The sequence below is a fragment of the Batrachochytrium dendrobatidis genome, assembly GCF_000203795.2.
Source record: "Batrachochytrium dendrobatidis JAM81 unplaced genomic scaffold BATDEscaffold_4, whole genome shotgun sequence".
NCBI lineage: Eukaryota > Fungi > Chytridiomycota > Chytridiomycetes > Rhizophydiales > Batrachochytrium > Batrachochytrium dendrobatidis.
Window position 1 is genome coordinate 974,268 of NW_006281102.1, and position 25,565 is coordinate 999,832.

Here is a 25,565-nt window from a genome sequence, read left to right on the forward strand (position 1 = left end):
GAATATTGTCCTTATTTTAACATACAGTCTGAGTAGTCTCCATCTGCAGTTAAACCGACTTTACTTGAACAGCTAGATTGTTTGAAATCCAATACCAACCCATCGCTAATCAATACATTTATTACAAAGAGCGCCACTGATCATGAAGTTTATTTCGGCTGCTCTTGTTGCTGTTATGGCTGTCGCGGTTGTTGCCAGACCTTCTCCATGTATTGGAAATAGTTGCTCTGCCACACCACAGTCTACTACCCCTCAGTCTACACCATCCCCATCTCCATCTCCAGTAACAGTACCGTCTCCATCTCCAGAGGTTCCAAAGCCAGAACCAGTAACAGTACCAGTACCAGTTCCATCTCCAGAGGTTCCATCTCCATCTCCGTCACCAGAGGTTCCGTCTCCAGTACTAGTTCCATCCCCATCTCCGTCACCAGAGGTTCCGTCTCCAGTACCAGTACCATCTCCATCCCCATCACCAGAGGCTCCAAAGCCAGAGCCAGAGGTTCCAAAGCCAGTACCAGTACCAGAGGCTCCAAAGCCAGAACCAGAGATCAAGTCTCCATGCACTGGAGGTGTCTGCTCTCTGAAACCAAAACCAGAGACTCCAGAACCAGAGCCAGTACTAGTGATAAAAACTCCATGTGCTGGACCTAGCTGCTCTCTCGGACGAAACCCAGAGCCAGAGATTGATACTCCAGAGCCAAAGACCCCATGTGCTGGAGGTGTATGCCCTCTGAAACCAAAAACTCCATGTGCTGGAGGTGTCTGCCCTCTCGGACGAAACCCAGAGCCAGAGATTGATACTCCAGAGCCAAAGACTCCATGTGCTGGAGGTGTCTGTCCTCTGAAACCAAAAACTCCATGTGCTGGAGGTGTCTGCCCACTTACCAAGAAGGGAACCCAAGCTCCTGAAGAGGAGGAGGAAGAAGAGGAAGAAGAACCAAAGACTCCATGTGCTGGAGGTGTCTGCCCTCTGAAACCAAAGACTCCATGTGCTGGAGGTGTCTGCCCTCTGAAACCAAAAACTCCATGTGCTGGAGGTGTCTGCCCACTTACCAAGAAGGGAACCCAAACTCCTGACGAGGAGGAGGAAGAAGAAGAAGAGGAAGAAGAAGAGGAAGATCCCGATGAGGATCCCGATCAAAGCGAGGGAACTTTTGAGGATGATGAACATAATCCAAATATACCTGGCTCAAGAAATCCCAACCATTCATATGGCGAGATTCCTCCACCTCCTCCCAATGGCGGAGTCCCTCCTAACCCTGATATAGATCGACCACCACCCAACCATTCATATGGTGAGATTCCTCCACCTCCCAATCACGGAGTCCCTCCTAACCCTGATATAGATAGGCCCCCTCCTCCTGGCCATGGAAACCCACCACCTCCTTGCAACAAGAAACCTCCTCCTCCCAATGGCGGAGTCCCTCCTAACCCTGATATAGATCGGCCACCTCCTCCTAGCCATGAAAACCCACCACCTCCTGGCTATGGAAACCCACCACCTCCCAGCTATGGAAATCCACCTCCTCCCAATGGCGGAGTCCCTCCTAACCCTGATATAGATCGGCCTCCTCCTCCCAGCTATGGAAACCCACCTCCTCCTAGCCATGAAAACCCACCACCTCCTGGCCATGACAGCCCACCTCCACCTAGCTATGGAAACCCACCTCCTCCTAGCCGTGAAAACCCACCACCTCCCAGCTATGGAAACCCACCACCACCTAGCCGTAGAGTCCCTCCTAACCCTGATATAGAAAGACCTCCTTCACCTCCTGAAGATCCATTTGAGGAGGACCCACCTCCTGGCGATTCGGACGAGGATCCCCCTGTGCCTGACCGTTCGCGTGGTAATATTCCTCCACCACCCAAAAGAGTTCCACCCACACCCGAGGAACCAGATGAAGATAAACCGCCCGTACCCACACCTACTACTACACCAGAATATCCTGAAGGAGAGATTGTTACATCTGGCGCATCATTCGCACCATTTGCACCATTCGCATCACTTGCAAGTTTCTCGTTTGCATCCATTGCTGTAGCAGCAGCAGTATTCTTTTGATTGCAGATAAATTCTGAATAAAATGACTAATTTTCAAATCATTCCATTGTATGTAAGCGGGTGTTTAATCTAGATATTCAAAGTGAACATATATTTACAGCCATACTTGTAAAATAAAACACTAAACAAGAGTCGTACATAATAAATAGCCAATCTTATAGAATGGTAATCTGCATCAAATTTACTGAGCAACATTGTTATTGGACTCTAACCCATTGGTTTTCGTGTTCATTCTTAAACTGAACGAATTTCACCACAATTCTAGTCAGCTCCACTTAATAATTGGATTCCCAAAACACGCAATCTTTCACTTGGATCGCAAATGTATTCTAGTTTTTAGTTCTGTTGACAGCATCAAACGGCTGAACCCAATATCCGGATTGCAATCAATCCGGCTTCACATTTAGCGGTCGTACGATGCATGGCTGTGCCAGACAAAGAGAAAAAGATGATTTTAAATCCATAACCTGGTTTCACATGCATACACTATTTGGCAGTGTTTAAAAAGCAGACAATGTACAGTAAAAGCATAAAGACTATTCAACTATTGTTTATTTTAAAAGCAAAGAGCAATCACTGCAAAATAGGTACAAATGATTCATTTCACGGAGTGCAGTTGTACATGGTGCACAGATTAGAACAAAGCAACAGCAGCGACGAACACGGCAGAAAGAAATAGATTGGCTGTAAAGCCGGTTGCAGAGCTGAGAATAGGATCACTAGAACCATCACTGTAATATGAACCGGAGCCATCTGGATATGTTGCAGCAGATTCCGTGGCTTCTGATGCATAGGTGCCAGTTGCAGTCGTAGATTCAAATGAAGATTGAGTTGCATCTGTATATCCTGATACAGGTCCTCCAGTATATCCTGCAGGACTGGAAGCGGGCTTTTGTGTTGTAGATTTTGTGTAGTGGAAAGAAGTGGACTGAGCTTGAGCAGTTGAAGTAGAGGTTGCAGAGTGGTCGTGTTCTTGTGCAGCAGTAGAGGTTGCAGAAGGATCGTATTCTTGTGCAGCAGAAGAGGTTTCGGAGTGGTCGTGTCCCTCATGAGCAGCAACGAGAGTAGCTAGTACAGTAGCAAGAGTAAAAATAAGTTTCATGTTGATTAAAGGTGAGAGTATATTGCAGAAGCAGATCTTAATAATGAACGGATGATTGGAGAATGATGAGATACTGGTCGTTTTTATAGGCTTTTCAGTCGAGTAATGGCCAATAGTAGAGCTGTAGGGCGAGTGGGATGTAATGTTTGATTAGTCTTAATTCTTGGCTGTGTTTTTAAGCTCTGCCACCAATTTGCTTTCAAATACTGAGCCAGTGTTGTATAGATTAGCAATGTTGATGCGCCTATCTGTTGAAAAGCTCAAAGCCACGAAGGGGTTCGCACCGCATTATAATTGGTATTTCAAGCACACCAAATCAGTTAGAATACACACAAGATATTTCATCTATCAAACCAAGTCGGTGAGTCATCCAAGTATGCTTGGTTTTGTTTGAAGCTAATCATGAAATGGTACCATGGAGCATTAAATGCCATTCAAAGCTAAACAATTTAATGGATTAACAAGGGCGGTATTTTAAATACTGAGCAGCTGTGATCCACGATTGAAATGCCGCATAATAGAAATAGTGATACGCGAGTCTAAATTGTTTATTTGTAAGTGTGGAATAACCAGCTCAAGACACTTGCCAAACTACATGTTTACTCAGCCCATCAGGGCCAGCCAGGTCGACATGGCATTGCCATTGTATCTTGAACGTCGTGGATTTAATTTTATTCCCCGCATTCTCGTTGGCTTTTCAAGATTGCATAGTATCACAAGCAATTACTTGATGAGCGGTATAACTCTGAATTAAAAATAACACCACAACCAAGAGTAGCAAGTCCAAGCATAAATATAATGAAAATCAAGATTCAAGTCGAGCCAATGCAGTATATACAACCAAATATTCAAGGTAAATTATTTCATTTCCAAATAACGGATCTAGACGAATGCAAAGGAGTATTGAAGGGATTATGAGCGAGGGAAACCAACAGATCAACGATACATGCATGGTGTGGCTTGTGAAACTACTGAAAATTTTCTAGTGTATGTAAAGCTTGTCTGCCTATTCTTGATAAAGCAAGTATCGATTACAAACAGCATAAATAAAGGTTGATGCAGTCAAGCTTTGCAACACACTAGATTGCAATCAGTAGTCTGAGAGCAAAATTAAACGGCAGTAGACAACGACTGGCCAGGGATGGATTGCTGCTTACGCTGATGCGTTTTGGTTTCCTTGAGACGCATGTATATCAAGAATGTAGAGCTGATGACCCAAAACAAGCAATATATAGTAACCGTAGCAATGGTTGCGTTGTTGCGCCATCCCAAAACAGAGTTGAAAATACCCCAGCCTTGAGTCTTGTCTTCGGGATTGCAGCAATCGAAATGCCACACACTGCGACGGGGATCAAAGGCACCGGTGCCGACATCATCGGCTGCAAGATTAATGGCTCTGCTCCATGTGTAGTCCTCAAAATTGCCGACTGCTTTGGCAAGCAACCCATTAGCAATGAGCAAGAGGAAGCAAGCAGAGATGACAAAGAAATAATGCAGAGTGAGTTGCGAACCACCAGTGTGAAGCAAGAAGCCAATGAAGATACCAAGAAGAATTCCAACAATTGCAGCAATGGGAATGGAAGTGGGAGTTTCAGAGAGTGAAACACCACCAACAAAGACGACAGCCTCGAGGCCTTCGCGCAACATGGTGATAAAAGGTAACCAGAACAAGGCCTTGAGGGGCTGTCTAAGTGTTTCCGTCTGCCTTTCTTCGGCAGTCAAACTGGTTTCAGTCTGCGTATCGTCATCATCGCGATCAGAGTTGGTCAAGTCGGAAACTATATTGTCATTGGCTGAATACGAACCAGTGGCAGTTTGGTTAAGAGTATTGACAGATTCAGATCCATTGACGGCAACCAACCTAGGTTGGTTCATGAGTTTTTGGGGTAGCAGAGTAGATCGGCTTTCGGATGACTGAGAAGCAGGAGCAAGATTTGTAGTCGAGTCAATTGCACCAAGCTTTTTGGCCAGTTTGACTGAATACTTTTCATACATACGAGACCCCTTGAGCATGGCAATAGCAGTGATGGCCACCATGATGGAGGCAATTACACCAAATATACCCTCCCATAAAGACTCGGCACTAGCCCACAAATTGATAGCATACTTGTACCAGAATACTAAAAAGACGGCACCAATGACAAGCGACAATACAAGCCCAGCCAATACACCAAGCCAAACCTGACGTTTGAGTTTGCCAGAAACAGCCTCGAAGCGAGTTGAAGAGGCAGATACTTTGTCAATGAGTGCCAACAGAACCGAGATGATGATGGCAGCCTCGATGGTCTCACGAAAAAGAATAAAAAAGATGGGGATAGAAAAAAGGTCAGGCATTGCAGTAGCAGACAAGAGATGGGTTTGTAGAATAGAAGTGCAGGACGATTAAAGTAGCAAAACCACAGTGAATTGGATACAATAGTGTAAAGATCACTCGTATCGCTGGGAATTAACTCGAAACAAGAGTGGTTTAGACAGCAGGTTTCTGATGTATATTTATATGGCATATCATAGAGAGCGATTTATGCCCAACCCGATTGACGACTCGTGACGGAAAATACAACTAAAAGCCATCCACTTGGAAGCTCATTCGAAACTGATTTTGTCACTCATAACAACTCGATGCTCTGATTGGCTGCTTTTTCCCGTTCTTGCATTCTCGAACCATTTCCGAAGTTGGATATGCCACTCGGCTTGTTTCAAACGCTCCTTGGTCCAATTAGTAAACTCGATCCATTCATTGATCTAACCCTTTTTCAAGAGCCGGCTTCTGTCTATTCAGATGGGCTTGATGAAAATCCATGAGTCCTGATTGCATTCAAGCCTTGCTTGAAAATGGTTTATTTTCACATGTCCAATGTAATTGCAACCTGAATGGTATCATCAACAATCTAAAAATTTATTCCAACCAACCAGCTTCCATATTTTTTAATTTTGGTATGTTTGATCGGAAATTGGTAGACCTATAGAAATCGTTTCTTTTGCAGTTAGGAAGTGAATGACTTGTGAGGATGACACCTTCAGTTATCAATTTAAACAGAATCTGTGCCAAGCATAGTGGAATACAACCCGGCCTTGACTCAAGGACCAGTGAATTGAACAAGCCATTTTAATTACAACTATGCATTAGTACAAGCCAGTTGAACGGGTTTGACTGATTAAATGAAACATGCTGGATAAAACAGATTGAATGGTTGGCACAAATCACTCGTGAAAATCGAAGCATCATGACTAGCGTTCCGATCCGATAAGAAACCATTCGAGTAGCTACTTGGGAAACCCGTTTGTTATATATAAGAGTCTGGTTCAAGTCTTGTTCTGCATTGCCAATTTGATTAGTCTGAATCCTCATCGGATATTATTAATCTACTGCAAATATCCAGTGTCATGCTTGCATTCACATCACTACAGTCTGCTGCTTTGTGGCTCACTATTGCTTCTACTGTCCATGCGGCTACAGTCTCCCTTAATTGGACTATTTCTTGGATTGACAACGTCAATCCAGACGGATTATTTCCTCGCCGAGTCATTGGTGTAAATGGAAAATGGCCCATTGATGACATTCATGTTACAATTGGTGATACGTTGGTGCTTCATGCTACCAACCATTTGGATGTGCCAACCTCTCTGCATGCTCATGGTCTGTATCAGAATGGTACAAACTACTACGATGGAGCATTTGGCGTGACCGAGTGCGGCATCGCACCAGGGACGACTTACACCTACAATATTCCAATTCAGCAGACAGGCACGTATTGGCTGCATGGACACCATCTAGGACAGTACGTTGATGGTTTCCGTACCTCTCTTATCTTACATCCAACTGCTGCACAAAAGGCAGCTTCCAAAATCAAGTACGACGATGAGATTGTTCTCTCGCTTTCAGGTATATTGCTAGCATTCATGTCCAATTCATCACTATTGGCCATGTCATTAACAACCTTTCAATGCTCAACCTTCCACAATGTATAGATTGGTACCATCAAGAACACAAGCCGCTCAACGATCATTTCTTGTCCATTTTTAATCCAACTGGAAGAGAACCCATTCCTAACTCTGGTTTGATCAACCATAATGCCAACACCATCATCAAGGTGAAACCGGGCACTACCTACCTTTTGCGTGTTATTACCATGTCTGCACTAGCCATGTTTGACTTTTTTATCGAGGGCCATGAACTCTCTATTGTCGAAGTAGACGGAGAGGATATTGAACCTTACCCTTCTCCCATAACTCCCATTGCAGCTGCTCAGAGATATGCATTCTTGTTCACTACTAAAAACACGACCAATTTTAATTTCCGTATTCACGCCGATATGGACATGTCCATGTTTGACAATCCTCCAAATACGCTCAATGGCTTTGTCAATGCCACTCTTCAATACAGTCCAGACGCTCCCATGTTTGTATCCACCGATCCATATCCTGACATGGAGCAGTTTGATGAAATGAAGCTGGTCCCTGCTATTCCCATGAGTGCTATCCCTGCCGATCAATCCTACACACTCGACGTGGCATTCGAGGTTTATGAGGATGGTGTGAATCACGGCACGTTCAACAGATCTATTTTCCAATTGCACAAGACACCTTCCATGTTTACTGCCTTATCCATGACTCCTGAGCAAGCAGCCACCCCTTCCGCTTACGGTCCCGGTGTCGTTGCTATGCCTCTTGGCCATATGAAGGGCATCCATGTAATCATATACAATCGTGATCCAGGACAGCATCCTTTCCATTTGCACGGCCACAAATTTCAAATTGTTAATCTGGTCACTGAAGCTAATGCTGCCACTGCTAACCCTTACGTTGTTCCAGATGGGCTGGCTAAAAATCCACCACGTAGAGATACCGTGGTTATCCCACCCCAAGGTTTTGTTGTAATTCGGTTTCTTGCTGATAATCCTGGCGTATGGCTCTTCCATTGCCACATTGAATGGCATTTGGAAGCCGGCCTCGCTGCCCTGTTTATTGAAGCACCAGATATCATGCAAAAAACTATCAAAGTGCCTCAAGCTACTACTGATCAATGCAAATTGCTAAAGAACTCCATCACTGGAAATGCCTTTGGCCACGACGATGTGACTTCCTTTGACGGAGCAAGAGCGTATGGCCTTTACCCTACTGGATTTACTCCTCGCGGCGCTGTTGCACTTGCAGCAACCATCCTATGTGCCATTCTTGGCCTTTCGGTTGTTGTTTGGTACGCCAAAGCCGAACATCCTGGACTTGCTAAATAGTTTTTTTATAATTTTTAATGCTATTTTTCCCTTTCAAATAAAAAGTACAGTTATAGGGTTAATACCAATGTGTAAAATTGTGCTGGATATGGATATTCAGATCACTTGAACTCAAGCTGCGCTGAACCATAAGTTTTGTGGCATAATCCATTCCTACAAACGCTGTAGATTAAAAGTATCTACTCTTGATTAAAGAATCAACAATAAATACTAGATCAGCAGTGAATTGAATTTGTATAAGAATATTATGTTTCAAGACATTTCGTAGAATGTGTGCTTCCGTGGCGCAATTGGCTAGCGCGTCTGACTGTTAATCAGGAGGTTGGTGGTTCGAGCCCACCCGGAAGCGTTTTTAGTTTTTGCTACTTTCAAATTCAATTAGATGTTGTGTTGCATGTTTGATGCAAGAAAGGACTCGACCATACCAACATTTTATTTAAATCAACAAAACTTTATTGCTTAAACTAGAGTCATAGGCAGATACCAGCATAGACTAACCACGAGTATTCTTGGAGGCAGAGGCAGCCTTCTTGCCACGAGTAGGCCTGGGTCGCTTTTTTCCAAATCGTGCTGCAGCATGCAGCGGTCTCCCCAAGTTGTCTGGCTTTTTAATCTGATAAATTCTGACAATCAAATTCTCGGTGCTGTACACTTCGTCAAGAGTAGATAGATGGATTGGAGTTGCAGGAATATCCGCACCACGCACATGATCACGTCCAGGTCGACCAGGTCCATACAGTTCCGTAAAGCGGTAGTAACTGAGTTTGTACATGAGCGATGACCTCATGACTTTAGATGCACGGGCATCAACAGCATATTCGCCTTGAGGGGTAAAGAAATCACGCTCGGAAATATCGGTTGGGTACACACCTTGGCCGATACGAATCATCCACAAAAACTTGTTAATGTCATCGCCAGAGTATCCAATCAAACCGCCAAATATAACCAGCACGTAGTCAACATCGAGCTTGCGCATGATAGGGTAAGAGACCTCCTCGGTACAAGACATGGATTTTCCAACAGTAGCAATGTGAGTATTGTTCCAGGTATTGTTGTCAACAATAACTGTGCGGTTCGACATTCCAGTAATCTGATAGCCATAATCCCACCATGCCATAACTTTGGCTTTCTCGTCCGTGTTTTGACGCAGCCAATAGTAAGCCTCGCGAAAATCATCAATAATATGCATAGATCCGTCTTGAGCCGTCGAGGCAAGAACAATAGAAGGAGATGAGTAGGCAGTGGAGGTTACATAGGTACAGTGCCAAGTAAAGATGAAAAGAATAATACACATGGGAACAAGGACGGCCAACTTGACAGTAGAGTGGAAGGTGGTTGGAGCATTAGTGTCATGGTTGGATGCATCTCCAGAAGAAGCCTTTTTCTTGCTACTCTCCTTTTCAACAGATTCAGTAGCTGCGTTTAAAAGTTCAGAAGTGGGTGGACGAGCAGCATCAACAATATCTTCTTTAAGATATAGGTCTAGAAGATATGAAAAGGCAATGGCAGATGCAACGCATACAATGGGTGTAAGAGTCAGCATCAAACGCACCATCACTCCGGCAAAGTAGGAAGCAGTCACCGAGTATAGAATTACAAAGATATGCTCATCGCGCAATTCACGGAAGCAAAAGAAAATGCCAGCGGGAAATACGACAATTAAAAGCTGTAGATCAAAGAAAAACGCAGGCCATGCAGTTGGCTGATGCTCAGAGACAGATGCAATAATAGGAATAAACTTTTTAGCGTAACCAGTATCCCAGAGTGAATAGAAACGGCCTGTCCATGGAGCAACTTTTCCGCTAAAAGTAAGACCAACCAAAGCAGCAAGACCGATAAAGAAAAATCCAATAGCGATACCAACAAAAAGACGCTTGAAATGGGTTTCAGATAAATGGCTTTTTAGCAGCTCAATAAATGCCATGATCTGTACAAGTCCAAAAATACCTAAACATTGAATTTAAATTATTATCTGTAACATGGCGTAACAAACTCGTGCATTATCAAATAGTATCATAGATAAAACTTACCGAGAGCAGCCATATGTTCACTAGTAAATGTAGGCTGGAAACCGACAAATGGAATCTGCATCGACGATAACGTGCCAATCACGTAGAATGTCGAATATGATATATAAATGCGAGTAGAGAATCTCCCCATAAGAATAAGCGCAAACACATGCAAGGGGATCAGGTTGGTAATGAACACATACCCACCCCATGCAGACACCATATAAAAGTAGAATACTGCTGTCAAAATACCGTAGAATGCAGATCCAAGTTTCAGCGCTTTGATCCACAAGTAAAAAGTGAATACAAGTAGAAAAATGGCAATGCCTTCGTTGTCGTAAGATCCCGCAACTGAACGAGAAATATATCCGGGAGCAATACCAATGAAAATGGCTGCAAGAAGACCCGCCGAAGTATCTTTAAGTTCTGTTGTCAGCAGATAGGCAGCAACAGCGGTCAGTGCAGAAAATAGCGGTGCAAGAAAAACACAGATCTCACGAATGTGAATAGGAAAATTGAGTAGATTCAAAACATAGTGGATCAGACCAGCAGTGACCATGATGCCAGGATATACAGTTCCGCCAACAACTCGTCCAAGCGGATACCAAGATAGTTCATCAAACCTTTATTTCACATTATAGCGTGAGCACAAATAGATCAGATTTCATAGATCAAGTTAGATATACAACAAAGTAACAAACCCAATCTATTTCATTTCAGACTTACCAATTGAGGAAATCATAGAATCCGTTTTCTACAAGCTGAATAGTTGTACGATAGTTGAACCTACAATTGATTGGGTGTTAGTATTGAACCTTGTCGTTGGCTTGGATCTAAAAGCTAAATATCGAATGCATTATCAATGATCAACACACGAGCTTACCATGGATCAAACTCATGAATAACGCTTTCTAAAGCATCGAATTATATAATAGAGTGTTGGTGACAGTGACAAAAATATTAATAACCAATCGTGATAATAATGGCAAGTGCAAAAAATATAGTTTTGAATTGAGTACAGCTTATGAGTTTAGTAACAATTGTCTTACAACCACATTCATGTAAAATGAAATACTAAGGATATCAAAGTGATAATAACAAGCAATGCTACGTAATGATGGATACCAATTACTGAACAACACTGTGTCCTTTAAACTTTTTAACAAAACCCATTGGTATTTCATATAGTGACCAGCATAGAAAACAGCGTTGCACTTCTGAGACTGCAGTCACTGTTTTCAAACTAGAGCGCGGACGTATCTGATGTTTTAGAATGCAAGTGGGTTGAAAATAGTTGAATCCAATATCTAAATTGTAATGATGGATTTGATTTCAAACTTGACGATCGTAGTGCATGGTTATGCCAGATGAGGGCAGTTTCAAGTCAAAACTATAGTTTGATTTTGTATGGACATTGTGTATTGAATTGAGGATTCTATTCAATTTGCAATAGGAAAACAAATGTCCAACTATTATCTATTTCAAGACAAGCATTGCAAGAGTTCCATTTTGCGTGAGTACGGCTGTGAATAGCGATGGTTGAAACCTACCAAAACGCAGGACAGAAAACAGACGGCTGGAGAAGGCCAAGATACCGATTAGAACCAAAATAGTCACTCGTAACCAGGCAGACTCTGCAGTTGATAATAGTGCAAGTTAATAAAGCAGACTAGTTGGCAAGATCACATTGGTCAATAGCAGCTTGAGCCATGATCTGACCAGCAGCACAAGTGCATAGAGCCTGGACTGCACTCATGCTCAGCAAGCATAACAACTCCCACAACGCCAACATCCAAGTCACCATCTACCTGCACTCTTGGAGATTGCCCAGGCCATGATGAATCTTGTCAAGGATTTTGCTGCTTGAAGAAAGAAATTTCAACGAGATCTGGTTGCTGTCAATCCAAACTTTATTTCCAAAAAACTCAAGATATAAAAAACGACACTCCGCCTGTTCCTCGGCTTGCCTTGTCACTCATAAACGTATCGTCTGCTGTCGTGTCTGTCACACTCTCGTCATGTTTGGTTTCTTCCGTGTCAGCGCCTACCATTCCTCCCGTGCGCGGTATTGTTGCGTTGGATCCGCTTGCATGATAATGGCTCGTATTGAACTTGGGTCCGCCAAAGGTCTTGTTTTTACTCACAGTTATTCGCTTCGCTATTCCTCCCAAAGGTCGTAGCGCATCCAACTCCCTTTCAAGCGATATCACACGTTCCTTGAGTCGATCTCGATCTTGCTCCGCCTTTGCACTCCGAGTCTTCAGCTTTATATTCTCTTCTTTAATCTGTGATAAGTGCTTGATCTTTTGTAGGTTATTTGCATGTCCAAACAGCTCTGCATTTAGCTCGCCGATCTTTTTTGTTTCGGCTTCATTAAGCGATCCTCGCACTTGAAGCATCTTTAATGAAGCATCAAAACTCGCTTGCATTTCTTCCTTGATACGCTCAGAGTCTTCTAAAAGAATTCGCATTTGAATACATCGCTCCTCTTGCTCTGCAAACTTTTGGTTTGTTTCATCCAATTTGGACGCAAGTACATCCCGTTCTAGTCGAGATTTGGACTCGTATTCGTCCAGTTTGGTCTGCAGCTGTTTCTTTTTCTCGGTCATCATCTCAAGATCGTTTTCCAATCGAGTTGATTTTTGAGACAGTGCAACTGCATCATTGTATTTTTTCTTAAGCTGGGTCAACTCATTCAAAGCAACCTCATACTGATTTTTGACCTGCTTGATCTCAAAATTCCTAGAATCAACCAAGTTATCATGACGAAGTTGTACTATGGATAACTCGTCTGTGACTGATACAAGCCGCGACTCGAGTTCCTTGGCACGTGTGGTTTTCACTGCAAGCTTGGTAGTAAGTTCTTGAACGCTGGCTTCAAAATGCTTCGACTCGTTCGCTAATCGACCTTCATTCTTGACAATCAGAGATTGTTGCGTACTCATCTCCTTGTGTGCAAGTTCCAAATCTACCTCAAGCTGTGTCATCTTGGCTGCATGGTGTGCCAACTTTTCTTGGAGTTGAGCTACCTCTTGATTTTTTTCGCTTTCAAGGCGCTCTTGCTCGGCAATATGAAACTTGATGGTTCTAGCTTGAGCAGCATTCTTGGAATTCATTTGCTCAAGAGTCGACGCAAATTCCTTTGATTTAAATTCAAAAGTCCGAGAAAGAGATACATGTTCGTCATGCAATGCAGCAAGCTCATTTTGTTTAGACGCCAACTCAGTCTCAAGACTTGATATTGCTTTGGTTTGCTCGGAAAGACTGGATTCACTTGCAGCCAATTTAGCCTCAAAAAGATCAATTTGGGTCTGAGAAGTTTGTTTCAACGCATCAAGCTCGCTTTGAAGTGTATCACGACTAGATCGTATCATATCAAGACTGTCCAAAGTAACTGTCAGTTTCTCCTTCAGATCTACATGCTCGCGTTGCATTTCCACAATAGTCTTATCCATAGCCTTGCGAATATCCTCATTCTCTCGAACAACCTTGTCCAATTTGGACTGAATAGAATCACGCTGACAGGTCATATCAGCAAACGACTTGGAATGCATTTCAACAGTTTCAGCTAGCTCTTGCTGCTGTTTTTCTAAAGCTTGCTGGTGCTCAATGTCAGAGGTCTTGAGCGCGCATTCAAAAGAATCTGCTTTTTCACGAGAAATACGAGCATTGGTTTCAGACTCGGCAACCTGTTTGTTCAAATCACAAAAAGCAACATCCAACTTTTCTCGTTCAGCAGTCACAGCCGCCAATCGCTGCTCAAGTTCAAACTGTGCTTCCTTGGCCTTGATATTTTCATCATGCATCTGGCTTGATAGTTTACTCAAAGAAATTGTTTTTTCAGATACTTGTAACTCGAGGGCCTTGATACAAGGCTCTAGTTCATTATGAATCTGCTTTGTCAACTCATTCTCTCGCTGAACAAACTCCTTTTTGAGCAATGTGGCCTGATCAAGTCGATCTTGAAGTTTGTTTTGCTCACTTTCAAGTTCACGCACATGCTCCTTTAATGCTGTAATGCGAGTTTCCGTTTCACGCACAGACATCTCGAGCACGCTAATCTGCTCGTCTTTGGCTCTGATATCATCTGTAAGCGCATCCCGCTCAAGCTCAAGCTTGACAACGCATTGCTTTGTATCAGTCAACACTGATTCAACACAGGCCAATTCAGATCGTGTTGATTCAACAACCTGTAAATTCTTGGAATTTTCAATATCTAGTTTCAAGTACTTGGCAGTTTGAGTTTCAAGAGATTCCTTAGTGACTGACAGAGTGGTCTGAGCTGTCTCCAACTCAAGCTTGATACTACTCAGCTGCTCACGTGTATCTTCAAGCTCTTGAACACACACATGGTATTTGAGCTCAATAGCGTCACTAGATGCACCCATTTTTGTGAGCTCTACGTCTCTGGCAGCAACTTGGTCTCGAAGGGACTCGATAGTAGTTTGACAATGACGAAGACGTGTTTCAATTTCATCAATTGCGTCGGAATGACTAGTTCGAAGTCGATCTACCTCAATGTAATGATCATCTTTGACCTGTTTCATCTCATCCAATAAAGATTTGATTTGTTGTTGAAGTGTCGCGGCTCTATTTTCAACCTCACCAAGTAGAGCATGTGTATTGTCTCGTTCGGCAAGCGTAGACATAACCAACTCGTGCTGAGTAACAGCTTCCTTTTGCGCCAGCTTGACCTTATCTTGAAGAGATTCAATCTCGCTTTGGAGTTGATCACGGGTGTTTTGAACGCATTGTAGATCCAGCTCTAGTTTCTGGCCATAGCTAATAGCTTCATCAAGTTTATGCTGCATCTGTTTACATTCTAATCGAGCCTTGTCACCATCGTCAGCATGTACCAACTCTGCACGTGAAAAGTCTTTCTTTAAAGCATCGATACTTTGTCTTGATTTGTTTAGTTCAAGAGTCAGTTCAGCAATATTGGCCTTGGCAGTAGAAAGTTCAACACCAGCTTCAACAAGGGAATGATCACGATTATCAATAATTGTCTGTAGTCGTTTGCTAGCAGAATCCGCATACTCGAGTTGAGAATTTGCTTTTTTTAAATCATCTTGAAGCTCAGCCATACAACGATTGAGCTGCTCTGTATCATCCAGATGTGACATCCGTACATCATCCAGTTGCTTTACAAGCACCTTATTCTCATTCTCAATGGTATCAATATGTGAGCTGAGACGAGACATTTCAGCAGATTTGTCGTTGATGCGCTTTTCAGCAGATTCAAGACGGGTTCGCAATTCAGACTTTTCTGCCTTACTAAAGTTCTCCAGTTGATGGCATGTTTGTTGCAAACGAGCATTCTCAGCCTCCAAATTCATAGTACGTGTAGTAGATTCTTCAAGCTCTGCATTCAAAGAGTCGATACGCTCTTGGAATTTTGTTGTATCTTGGTCCAAACAAACACGTAAAGCATCCATCTGGCGATTCATTTCTGCTTTGGTTTTTGTAAACATGACCTCTTTGGCATCTTTGTCTGCAATAAGAGCAGTCATTTCCTTTTCCAAAATATTGACGCGTTGCTGAAGTTTTCCGGAAACCTCGTCATGCTCATTTCCAACCAAAACCAGTCGTTGAGTAGAAACGCCAAGTTGTTCTTGTAGGTCGCCAATTTGTCGTTCAAGACTAGATACTTTATGCTTAAACTGGCTGCATTCAGATGCATGTGCTCGCTCCATATCGCTCAGCTTTTGAGTTAATTGCTCACGGACTTCCTGTGCATGTGCAACATCGGTCTTGTGACGTCCTATTGTTGTATGGAGTGTTTGCTTCAACTCTGTGATCTGATTATGCAATTGAGCCATATCATTTAGGTGGGACTGAATCTTAGTTTCTAGTTTATGGCGTGTTGTCTCTGCAGATTCAGTATGAGATTTCATCTGAGTTTTTAATGAAGCCACCGTTTGAGCAAGATCCTCCTTGGAAAATTGGAGTTCTTCTGCATGTGCCTTGGTGGTCTCTAACAGCAGAGTAAGCTCTTTCACTTCCGTCACTTTAGCTTGCACAAGATTGGTTTTGGCATCAATCGTGGATATATAAGAGTGAGTGGCTTCGCGATGCTCTGCCTCTAATTGCGTCAACTGTTGTGTAATGGTCTTGATTTTACTTTCAAGTCGCTGGCGTTCTTCATCACGACCCGTAACAGCTTCAGTTACAATAATTTCCAACCCCTTTACATCACGCTTGTATTTTGCCTCGAGTTGCTGCATTTCATGCTCTAGCAGAGTGACTCTTTCGGATCGTTCTGCTTTGGCAGTCAATTCAGCTAGCCTAGCTTGATATGATTCCTGCATGGCGCGGGATTTGTCCACCATAGTTTCAATCGTTTTAGTCTTGTCAACAACCGATCGCTCAACAATATCTAAATCTCCCTCCAATTGTGCAATACGTTGCAAGTACGCGTTGCGCTGACGCTCAAGTGAAACAGAAGCGCTATTAGCAGCTTCTCTTGCATTGGATTCAGAAGTTTTTACGCCCTTGATAATCTCTGCAAAATCTGCTTTTTCAGTCACAAGCTTCTCACTCAACTGCGTGATACGCTTCTCATACTCGGCACGCTCGTCTCGCCACCTTCGCAGATCAACGTCATGAATATCTTTTGTATTTTGAATCGTAGCATTTAAACCATTGATACTTTCTCGAAAATCTCGGTTTTCAGTCTTGAGGCTTTGAATTGTTGAACTCATAGAGTCCTTGATACTCAAAGTGGAATCCAGTTCAGTTTTGAGTTTTTGAACTTGCATGACAAGCGTCTCATTTTCATGGACAATCTTTCGGTCTGCGTGAGTTTTTACTCTCATTTGCTGCTTTTCCGTGTCCTCCAGTTTGCGTTTCAGCGGAGCCAATTGTTGTGCTTTTTCTAGTAAAGCAGCATTGTTTTTCTCGGATTTTTCCAATTGAATTTTAAGAGTCTGTTCCTGATACTGTAGTTCATGAAGGGTTTTGTCTTTAAGAAGAGTTTGTGACATAAGAGAAGCCTTTTCTTTAATAACAAGCTGGAGTTGTGTCTCGGATTTTTGGATACGATCAGCCATATTATGTAATTCCTTTTCGTACTTGATTTGATTACGTTCAAGTGTGGCGGAAAGTTTTGTAATCTAAAGTTGATGTATTAGGTTAAATATAATGCTAGTGATAACATGTACATCACACCAAAGTATCACCAATATTAAGAATCCATTTATATAAACAATGGCTGATACATGACGAATTACCTCTCGCTTCAGTTTGTTGATTTCCTCCTTGTCGCTACGGACTGGTTTCTGAACCTGTGATGGAGGAGAAGGCGATCTATTCATTATACATTCCTCGGATGAAATGGGACCATCACCAGAATTATGTCGATCTGCATCGTATATACAAAATTAGGCTTTAAAAAGATAAGATGGACGCTATTCAAAAGCAATTACCTTTGGCGACACGATCCTGGAAACGCTGTGATTTGTCAAGAAAGCCAAACTGTTTGTACGAGTCATGATTGAGCAAAGAGTGGTCCACTGAATATGCATTTGGAGCAGGTGTGTCCTGTACGGCTAGTTGATATCAGGTGTAAGTATAAGCAGAATACAACTAGAAGATTAACAAAGAAATTCATTCGGACATTTGGAATGTCTGGATAGACTCTTGGCAGACTACATCTCACTCATCAAACCCTCTTGACTGTAAAATGCTTTATGCATAGCCCAACATATCAATAAAACAGTACTCATGGCTAGATACAGACACTCTTCAATAGTCGAGATACTTACTCTGGAACAGTGTTCGTTTAGAAGAAGTAAACGTAGACATGCTACTCAACACTCTTAGTATAACACAATACTATTCAAACAAGCAACAAACAGTAGTTTGATAGATTCCAGCTCTTTTGTTGAGTGATGGATCGAATGTCTGGTTTATCGAATCGAAATCGAAATTGGAAACTTGAACCTTTTCCGTCAAACTCTCGAATATCGTCAGATTCACTTTTACTGTTGCGTTCACATAAAACCACAAAAGGTTTGCGTCATGACTGTGTTTGGAACAATCGAGAATGTCCAGCAGATATTCAACTATTATTTATTCTTATATTGCAAGATAATGTTCCATTTTACGTGGATACAGCGGTGATTCCTCGTTTAGTTTATTCAACTATTTTATATATTTAAAATCCAAAACTATCAAAAATATCCATCAAATCGTTCTGAAAGTCACTTGGCAATACACTTCCCAACTCACTATTTCCATTGCTCCGATTCAAGTCTGGCTTAGAGCTCATCGCGTCTGTTTTCGATGATAAAGAGTTCAAGGCGATAGATGCCTCTGGGGTTGAAAACGACAGTGTAAGCAACGACTGTGACAGATTTGAATCTTTTACAGAATTACTAATATCTGCACTAGATCTACTTGCCACCGAGTGTTTCACTGGCACCATTGCATCATGTTTCAAGTTTGTTGCCGACATGGGTGGACTTTTACTCTGCATATGCGGTGGTAGAGGTGATGATTTCTGTAGTAAAGGCTTTACAATACTAGACTTTTTAGTTTCTGAATTTGTCACTGGATCTATATTCTGCAATGATTTTATCGATATCTGTCGCGATGATTGTGTATTTGGTTTACTTGAAGACATCACAGGTTGGACGAGACTTGCAGATTTGGTTTCGCTTGATTCCAATTTCAAACTATTTTTCTCGCTTGCATTGACCTGTTCATTGACTTTTGATATACATGGTAAAATCATCGGGTTTGGCAATGCTGTTGAAGGTGTTTGTTTGGTGGTTTGTAGCGATGCTGCAGACTGTTTCTTGGATTTCAATGAAGAATCAACTGTTTGATCCAAAGCCAAACTTGATGGATGAGTGCAAGTGTCAATTGATTGAGTTTTTGATAAAAGGCTGGTGGAGTCGAGTAAGAGTGCGTTAATTGATGGCATGTCTTGGGAAGATTCAGACAGCGACGGATTGGGATGGGTTGAAACTGGTTGTTTTTTTGCTGAAAAAGTGGATGCGTTTGAAGTTTGAACAGATGGTTCTCCAAACTGTGACAGAATCGCAGCTGAAAGATTCTATATAAATTTATAATATAAATATGAATAAACTATTGGATGAAGCAAAGCGTGTTCAGTATTTACCCTAATCTCTGCCCACGTCTCTTTATTTTCGAAAATTCGCGAGTCTTTCTTGGTTGTTGATGAACTCGACTCTTCATTTTCTTTCAATTCAATCGAGGATCCTGATATGGCAGTAACTAAAGTGATCAAAACAATGCATTAATGGATTAAGTTACATTTCAAGCAACAACTAGTAAACTATGTATTCCCACACCAAAAGGTGGTTGTTATTAGGCACAATTTAGATATACCTGGAACGTGACCAAGCGATTCAATCTGACTTTCAAGAGCTAATTTGTCATTGCAAAGTAAATCGATTTTTGTTTGCAATTTCAAGACTTTGTCATTCAAATCAGCTACATATGAAACGCTCGCAGGACTAGGTGAAGAAGGATGGGGCAGTCCATGAGACGATTTTGGTGAATATTTAGCCGAATGCGAATATCTATTTGATTCTTCTCGAGGTTGAGTACCTGGCTGAGTTGCAGTAAAGGATGAGTTTGTCGTCGGCTCACTGGAATCAACTGATTTTTGTAAAAGTTTTCCTCGAGCTGAACGTTGGATATCGCGAAGAGTAGACGATCTCTTGAGTACTCCAGTTGGTGGATCCGATGTACTTTGTGTCATGATTCTACGATTTCATATAAAATTTCAATGAATATCCTAAGCTCAACATTTATACTCCATGGCCCAAAATCAAATCTGGGAGCAAACAGGCAGATTTACCTTGAATGAGATCTTGGTATGCCTGGATTAGAATTTTCTATACTCAATATACTGCCAGAGTATGCAGCTGAAGTGGCCAGGGTAATTGGCATTGATTTGCGCTGTTGCACTTTGGTAGAATCCAAATCCGGTATGGACGAAGAAAGCTTTTGAAACGACAAATTCTTTGTATATGCAGTATCATGGCAACCACCAGCATTAGAAACAGCATTTGCACCAATGCTAGCAACGCTTACTTCGCGCACAACTGAGCGTCTCGCGATAGAAGGTTGGAGTTTTCCCTTGGATGAATCTAACGTAGACCCAAGAGCATTTAAATCTCCACACTCTACTCCAGAATAAAACTGCTGAGAATTGCTGGTAGAGTTTGGTTTTGAAATATTTTGTAGATGGCCAGGCGAATACAGGTTTTTAGCTAGTCCTGCCATCAAGGTTGCTTCGTCCAGTTCTTTATTTGCTTGGGTATATGACTGTTGAGTCCATCCTAAAGTGTTTGCCTGGTGTGGAAGTACATGATTCGATTGTTTTGCTGCATCAATTACTGGGTCTTTCTCCTTTAAACCAATAGGGTTTCTTTCAGCATGGGACGGTGAGCATTGGAATGCATCTTTTTTATCGAGTGCGGTTGGCAAAGGTGCAGATGGAGGTGTGTCTGCAGAGTACTGCACTGGCCGTCGCTTAGTTCTTGTTTCTGCCATAATTAAACTCTTTAGATGCGGGCTACTGTTTAATATTACAGTCGTATTCACGTAAAGTGGAACACTTTATCTTGCAATGATTGACTTGCTTTGGAATAAACAATGTTAAATATCTGTAATGCTTTTTATAGTATAAACTGACTTTGGACATTCTCGACTCTTTTAAACACAACCAGGCTATAATTTTGAACCGAAACGATCCTTTTTTCTCTTGGTTCAGCCATGCATTGTACGACCACCAGATTCATCCATTGCAATCCAGATATTCAACTCGACTGTTCTGATGTTAAAGTATTCTAAAATCTCACACTTTTGCGCTCTAGTTCAAGAGAACATTTCAGAAATACATCTACTATCTCCATGCCAATCACTCAATGTTTGGGTTGGATGAAAGGAGAGTTGAAGGGTGTACAGTTGACAACTAAACCCCTCGTCACGTCCATAAATCCAACGAACGCGTTTCCTGTCCAGCCTGATCCCATTGTTGTTCATTAGCTATGAATAGACTACCCAGCTTTATCGACGTTATTGTATTTTACCCAATAGATTTATTTCAAAAACTAATGTTTTGTTTCACTGCTGACTGGTGTAGCTGGTTTCATAAACATGCTCAAGATGTATATCACGGAGAGAACGAGCAGTGAAAGGCAAACCAAAGTGGTTTTTGCATGAGTTGGGGTTTATAAACCTGTTTCTGTTTGTTCAAGTAATGCACCGAAATATTTGTATTGGCTTATCTGTCCATCAAACACTATCAGTCTGGTTAAAAAGTGACTTCAAAACACGTGACAAGAAAGTAAAGATTTAATGTTTAAATTTTCCAATTAAAAAAAAATATATTGTTATCCAATCTACGCATCAGAAGTTTGGCCGGTTCTGAAGCGATCCGCTATAATTAGTAAATACCAAACTCAAAATGGTGAAAAGAACTAGAGCAGAATGCTTAATAACAAATCTTCCACAATTGCAAAACAAAATCAAGCGAGATGCCAAGTCATACAAGGATGAGTTTATGCAACAGCTACGCCATTTCGAATCCACTCTTGCTATCTTCAATCTCAAACCACAGGATTCTGTCATTTCTGAGGAATTTGCCGACCAAATTCTGTTTATTAGCCATGTTGTTCTTTGCTATCCTGCAGAAACAAAAGAGTTTCCTGGCAAATTGATCGACTTGCTGTCTAATCATTACCAGCTTATGGCACCGGATATCAGAAAAACAATGGTCCAGGCATTGATTTTAATGCGGAACCGTGGAGTTATCCAGCCAACAACGCAAGTATTAATTGGATTTGTAATTATGTATTGTTACAGCCGTATTCATGTAAAATGGAACTTGTATCTATCTATGCGTTGCCCCGAAATGGACAATGGTTAAATATCCCTTGTACTTTTTACTACAAATTGACTGTTTATTCAATAGACACCCAATTTTTCAAACACAATATCCATCATATGCTGCTCACAATCAAGCTATAGTTTTGAGTTGAAACTATGCTTTTTGGCAGTCATTCATTGTACGATCATCAGATTCGTTTATTACAAATCCAGGTATTGGATTCGACTGTTTTCAATCAAGCTCATATTTGCTATATCCTAGACTTGAGTACGCTCGCGTTCTAGTTTAAAAACAGATTGCATGTTTTGAGAATGCAACCCTTGTTTCCATACCAATCACTCAATGTTTGGTTTGGATAAAAAAGAGTTGAGGATTGAGCAAGTGTGATTGGCTGAAGCTGTGATGTAAACATTCGTTCAGTTATTATTTAGTACTCCGTTTACGTGAATACGGCTGTAAATAACTGGCTATTTGGCATTCAAAATTTTAATATGAAATGTTAATATAGCTTGCTTGGTCTTTTCTTCACCTTGTTCCGTTGCAAAGACAAGGTGCTTCGTCAGATTCTTCACTCTCATATCGTCAGCGACGTCAAAAACTCGAATGTAAAGTCTAAAAACAATGCCATGAACAAGACCCTTCAAAATTTCATGTACACGATGCTAAATGATACGAACGAGGTAAGATACATTGATTTGCTTGACACTGAATTTTGACAAAGATAAAGCTGGGCTTAAACTAACGAGCACCATTCAAAACAGGTCGCCGCAAAGAAATCGATAGAAGTCATGATTGAGCTGTACAAAAAGAATATTTGGTAAGTACAGGAATCCAGTTTGAGTTTTCATGGTACGGTTTGACTCACAGTATCACATTTAAAATTAAATCAAGGAATGATGCAAAAACTGTTAATGTCATTGCGGAAGCATGCTTTTCACACTCACCAAAGATTGTTGCTTCAGCAATACACTTTTTCCTTGGAACTAATGATAAGGAAGAAGAGTCGGATGACGAGGATGCTCAAGATATCACTAGTGTACGTCATGCCTTCCAAATCAACAAGAAAAAAAAGTCTCGTATGCACATGCTTGAAAAGGCAAAAGCGTCAATCAAAAGAGTGAGTTGTTTGGCAGTGTTTTTCACTAGAAGCGGTTAATGTAATCATTGACATTATACTCGTGTCGATTATTTTGATTTGTAGAAAGAACGTAGTAAATCCAGAGCAGAAGTATTTAATTTTTCAGCACTTCATCTAATCAATGATCCACAAGGTACTATATTAAATTCACCAACGTCCACTATACTATTTTTATATATGTATCTTGTTTTTAACTAGTTTTTAATTTAAACACTCAGGGTTTGCCGAAAAGATCTTTTCTCGACTTCGCCAAGCGGCAAACAAGAATGCATTTAAATTTGAACTTCGTATGCACATGATGAATCTTGTATCTCGACTTATTGGCGTGCACCGGTTGATTCTTCTTGGATTTTACGAGTTTCTTGTTCCTTACTTGAAACCCCATCAACAAGATGTTACTCTGATTTTAGCTTATGTTGCGCAGAGCTCGCACGAGTTGGTTCCGCCTGATGCACTGGAGCCTGTTGTCAGAGCCATTGCAGATAATTTCGTTTGGTGTAATTTCTCGTCTGAAGTTGTTTCTGCTGGGTAAGTATGAAGTTGATTTACTACAGAAACAAATTTTTACCTAATCCTATTTTCTACTTGGATAATCAGACTCAATGGTCTTCGTGAAATTTGTACTCGTTGTCCACTTGCTATGCCTGAAGAGCTTCTTAAAAGTCTTCTTGAAGATTACAAAAACCATCGCGAAAAGGGACCCATGAACGCTGCTAGATCATTGTTGAGTCTATATCGTGAAATTAATCCAGAAATGCTGCGCAAAAAGGACAGAGTATGTATTTAATTGACTTTTAGTTGAATTGGATTAAAGTCCTGATCTTTGCTTTTTGAATGTGATTTGGACGTTTAGGGAAAAGCAGCAACTATGGGACTCAAGACCTTCAAACCAAAGCAATATGGTGAAATTGATCTCAAGGACGATATTGACGGCATTGAGGTGGATATAATATTTTATTTTTTGAATTCAAACCCTACCATTGCCCTACATACTCAACTATGCTTTTGAACCTGTAGTATCTTGATGAAGATGACGAGCCTGAGGGTACTGGCGAGGAAAATCAATCTGATGATGAGGCAGACTTTGACTTGGTATCTGACGAGGAGGAAAGCGTTTTACTTGAAGATGATGAAGATGAAGATGAAGACGAAGATGAAGATGAGGACGAGGAAGATAGTGATGATGATGAGGTAGAAGAGAATGAAGAGGAAGTTAAAGAGGCCCATGAATCAGAAAAGGAAGCACTCGCCACAAGTCCTATTAAAAAGCGCAAATTTGGTATCACTGGTGAAACCGTAAGTCTACCATTTATATGCTGCATCTGTTTTGTAAAATTTTATGTTGCGTTTGACCAACACATCATCTGTTTTTTGTTTACAATCTATTATAGTTACTTACAGACAAAGATTTTGCACGTATTCGCGAGCGTCGTATGGAGGTTGAAGCAGAGCGAGTGGCTGGCATGCGTGGTGCAAAAGCCCAGCTGGATAGCGATTCTGAAGACAATGACCCAAGCATTGTTAATGTGTCTCGTATTATTTCAGGAAATCGTAAAAAGATGGACTATGCTGCTCGTATGGAAACGGTCAAGGTATATATTAACTTTTAAAAACAGTTTGAATTATTCAATATACTAGAGATCTGACCATTTTGTTGAGCATTAATAGGCTGGACGAGAAGGACGAGAATTTGGATCTAAGCGCGGTGCAGAGGATCGTAGTTCCTTGACTAACAAGGCATGAGTATATCCCATTTTATGCTATATTCTATACATGCATCAATCATTCTGACATGTTTTTAAACTCGACGATACATCAGGTCAAGGAAAAGAGAAACAAGGCATTTATGATGATTATCCACAAGCGAGAGGTGCGTGGAAAGGCTCAAAGATCTCTGTTTGATAAGCAGCGTACAATGCGTGCCCATATTAAGAAACAAAAACGAAAGGGCCATTAAATTCCATGTGGTGAATGCAAGGAATGGATCCAGACTGATTCTGGGTCACAGTCAGCAACAAAGGGAATGATGGTGGAGAAGAATCAAAAAAATGAGAATGAAAAACTGTTAACAACGATTGCCATTTGTGTGTATCATGTTCTTGTAAATATTGGTAGATTGTTGATTTGAATAGCAAGAGCATCCATTATTCGTAAAAC

General features: G+C 41.4%; 8 protein-coding genes across 8 annotated transcripts; 3 read left to right on the plus strand and 5 right to left on the minus strand.

Annotated features, from left to right (window-relative positions):
• Nucleotides 1-101: 101 nt before the first annotated feature.
• BATDEDRAFT_87515 (uncharacterized protein) lies at nt 102-2,059 on the plus strand (the record flags this gene model as incomplete). The annotated part of the gene is made up of 1 exon (XM_006678078.1): nt 102-2,059. Exon 1 carries the CDS (start codon nt 143-145, stop codon nt 2,057-2,059), a length of 1,917 nt encoding a protein of 638 aa, XP_006678141.1. The 5' UTR covers nt 102-142.
• Nucleotides 2,060-2,593: 534 nt separating this feature from the next.
• On the minus strand, nt 2,594-3,187 carry BATDEDRAFT_36843 (uncharacterized protein). Its single transcript, XM_006678006.1, has one exon. It carries the CDS (start codon nt 3,159-3,161, stop codon nt 2,694-2,696), a length of 468 nt encoding a protein of 155 aa, XP_006678069.1. The 5' UTR covers nt 3,162-3,187; the 3' UTR covers nt 2,594-2,693.
• An 823-nt stretch (nt 3,188-4,010) lies between these two features.
• BATDEDRAFT_19300 (uncharacterized protein) lies at nt 4,011-5,612 on the minus strand. The gene is made up of 2 exons (XM_006677751.1): nt 5,117-5,612; nt 4,011-4,870 (listed from the first exon to the last, which is right to left on the minus strand). The coding sequence occupies exons 1-2, from the start codon at nt 5,493-5,495 to the stop codon at nt 4,272-4,274; spliced, it is 978 nt and encodes a 325-aa protein (XP_006677814.1). The 5' UTR covers nt 5,496-5,612; the 3' UTR covers nt 4,011-4,271.
• A 933-nt stretch (nt 5,613-6,545) lies between these two features.
• On the plus strand, nt 6,546-8,395 carry BATDEDRAFT_24099 (uncharacterized protein; the record flags this gene model as incomplete). Its single annotated transcript, XM_006677846.1, has 2 exons — nt 6,546-7,044; nt 7,131-8,395. 2 exons carry the CDS (start codon nt 6,546-6,548, stop codon nt 8,393-8,395), a joined length of 1,764 nt encoding a protein of 587 aa, XP_006677909.1.
• A 493-nt stretch (nt 8,396-8,888) lies between these two features.
• BATDEDRAFT_10658 (dolichyl-diphosphooligosaccharide--protein glycosyltransferase subunit STT3) lies at nt 8,889-12,027 on the minus strand (the record flags this gene model as incomplete). Its single annotated transcript, XM_006677686.1, has 5 exons — nt 8,889-10,342; nt 10,426-11,027; nt 11,131-11,190; nt 11,288-11,315; nt 11,955-12,027. Coding segments are annotated over 5 exons (2,217 nt in total), but the record flags the coding sequence as incomplete, so codon positions are not given.
• A 267-nt stretch (nt 12,028-12,294) lies between these two features.
• BATDEDRAFT_36846 (uncharacterized protein) lies at nt 12,295-13,035 on the minus strand. Its single transcript, XM_006678007.1, has one exon. The coding sequence runs from the start codon at nt 13,014-13,016 to the stop codon at nt 12,330-12,332; it is 687 nt and encodes a 228-aa protein (XP_006678070.1). The 5' UTR covers nt 13,017-13,035; the 3' UTR covers nt 12,295-12,329.
• A 5,524-nt stretch (nt 13,036-18,559) lies between these two features.
• On the minus strand, nt 18,560-20,931 carry BATDEDRAFT_87685 (uncharacterized protein; the record flags this gene model as incomplete). Its single annotated transcript, XM_006678181.1, has 4 exons — nt 18,560-19,462; nt 19,529-19,644; nt 19,759-20,138; nt 20,234-20,931. 4 exons carry the CDS (start codon nt 20,929-20,931, stop codon nt 18,560-18,562), a joined length of 2,097 nt encoding a protein of 698 aa, XP_006678244.1.
• A 916-nt stretch (nt 20,932-21,847) lies between these two features.
• Nucleotides 21,848-25,365, plus strand: BATDEDRAFT_87876 (uncharacterized protein; the record flags this gene model as incomplete). The annotated part of the gene is made up of 11 exons (XM_006678079.1): nt 21,848-22,233; nt 22,779-22,950; nt 23,032-23,087; nt 23,162-23,387; nt 23,472-23,541; nt 23,627-23,936; nt 24,006-24,183; nt 24,262-24,348; nt 24,426-24,704; nt 24,800-25,000; nt 25,228-25,365. The coding sequence occupies 11 exons, from the start codon at nt 21,848-21,850 to the stop codon at nt 25,363-25,365; spliced, it is 2,103 nt and encodes a 700-aa protein (XP_006678142.1).
• Between the last annotated feature and the right edge of the window lie 200 nt (nt 25,366-25,565).

Coding starts and splice junctions, on each gene's coding strand:
- BATDEDRAFT_36843 (XM_006678006.1), bottom strand. CDS start 3,161: ATGAAACTTATTTTTACTCTTGCTACTGTACTAGCTACTCTCGTTGCT.
- BATDEDRAFT_19300 (XM_006677751.1), bottom strand. CDS start 5,495: ATGCCTGACCTTTTTTCTATCCCCATCTTTTTTATTCTTTTTCGTGAG. Junction 4,871..5,116: donor CAAACTGGCCAAAAAGCTTG/GTGCAATTGACT, acceptor TGACTGCCGAAG/AAAGGCAGACGGAAACACTT.
- BATDEDRAFT_36846 (XM_006678007.1), bottom strand. CDS start 13,016: ATGATGACCGAGAAAAAGAAACAGCTGCAGACCAAACTGGACGAATAC.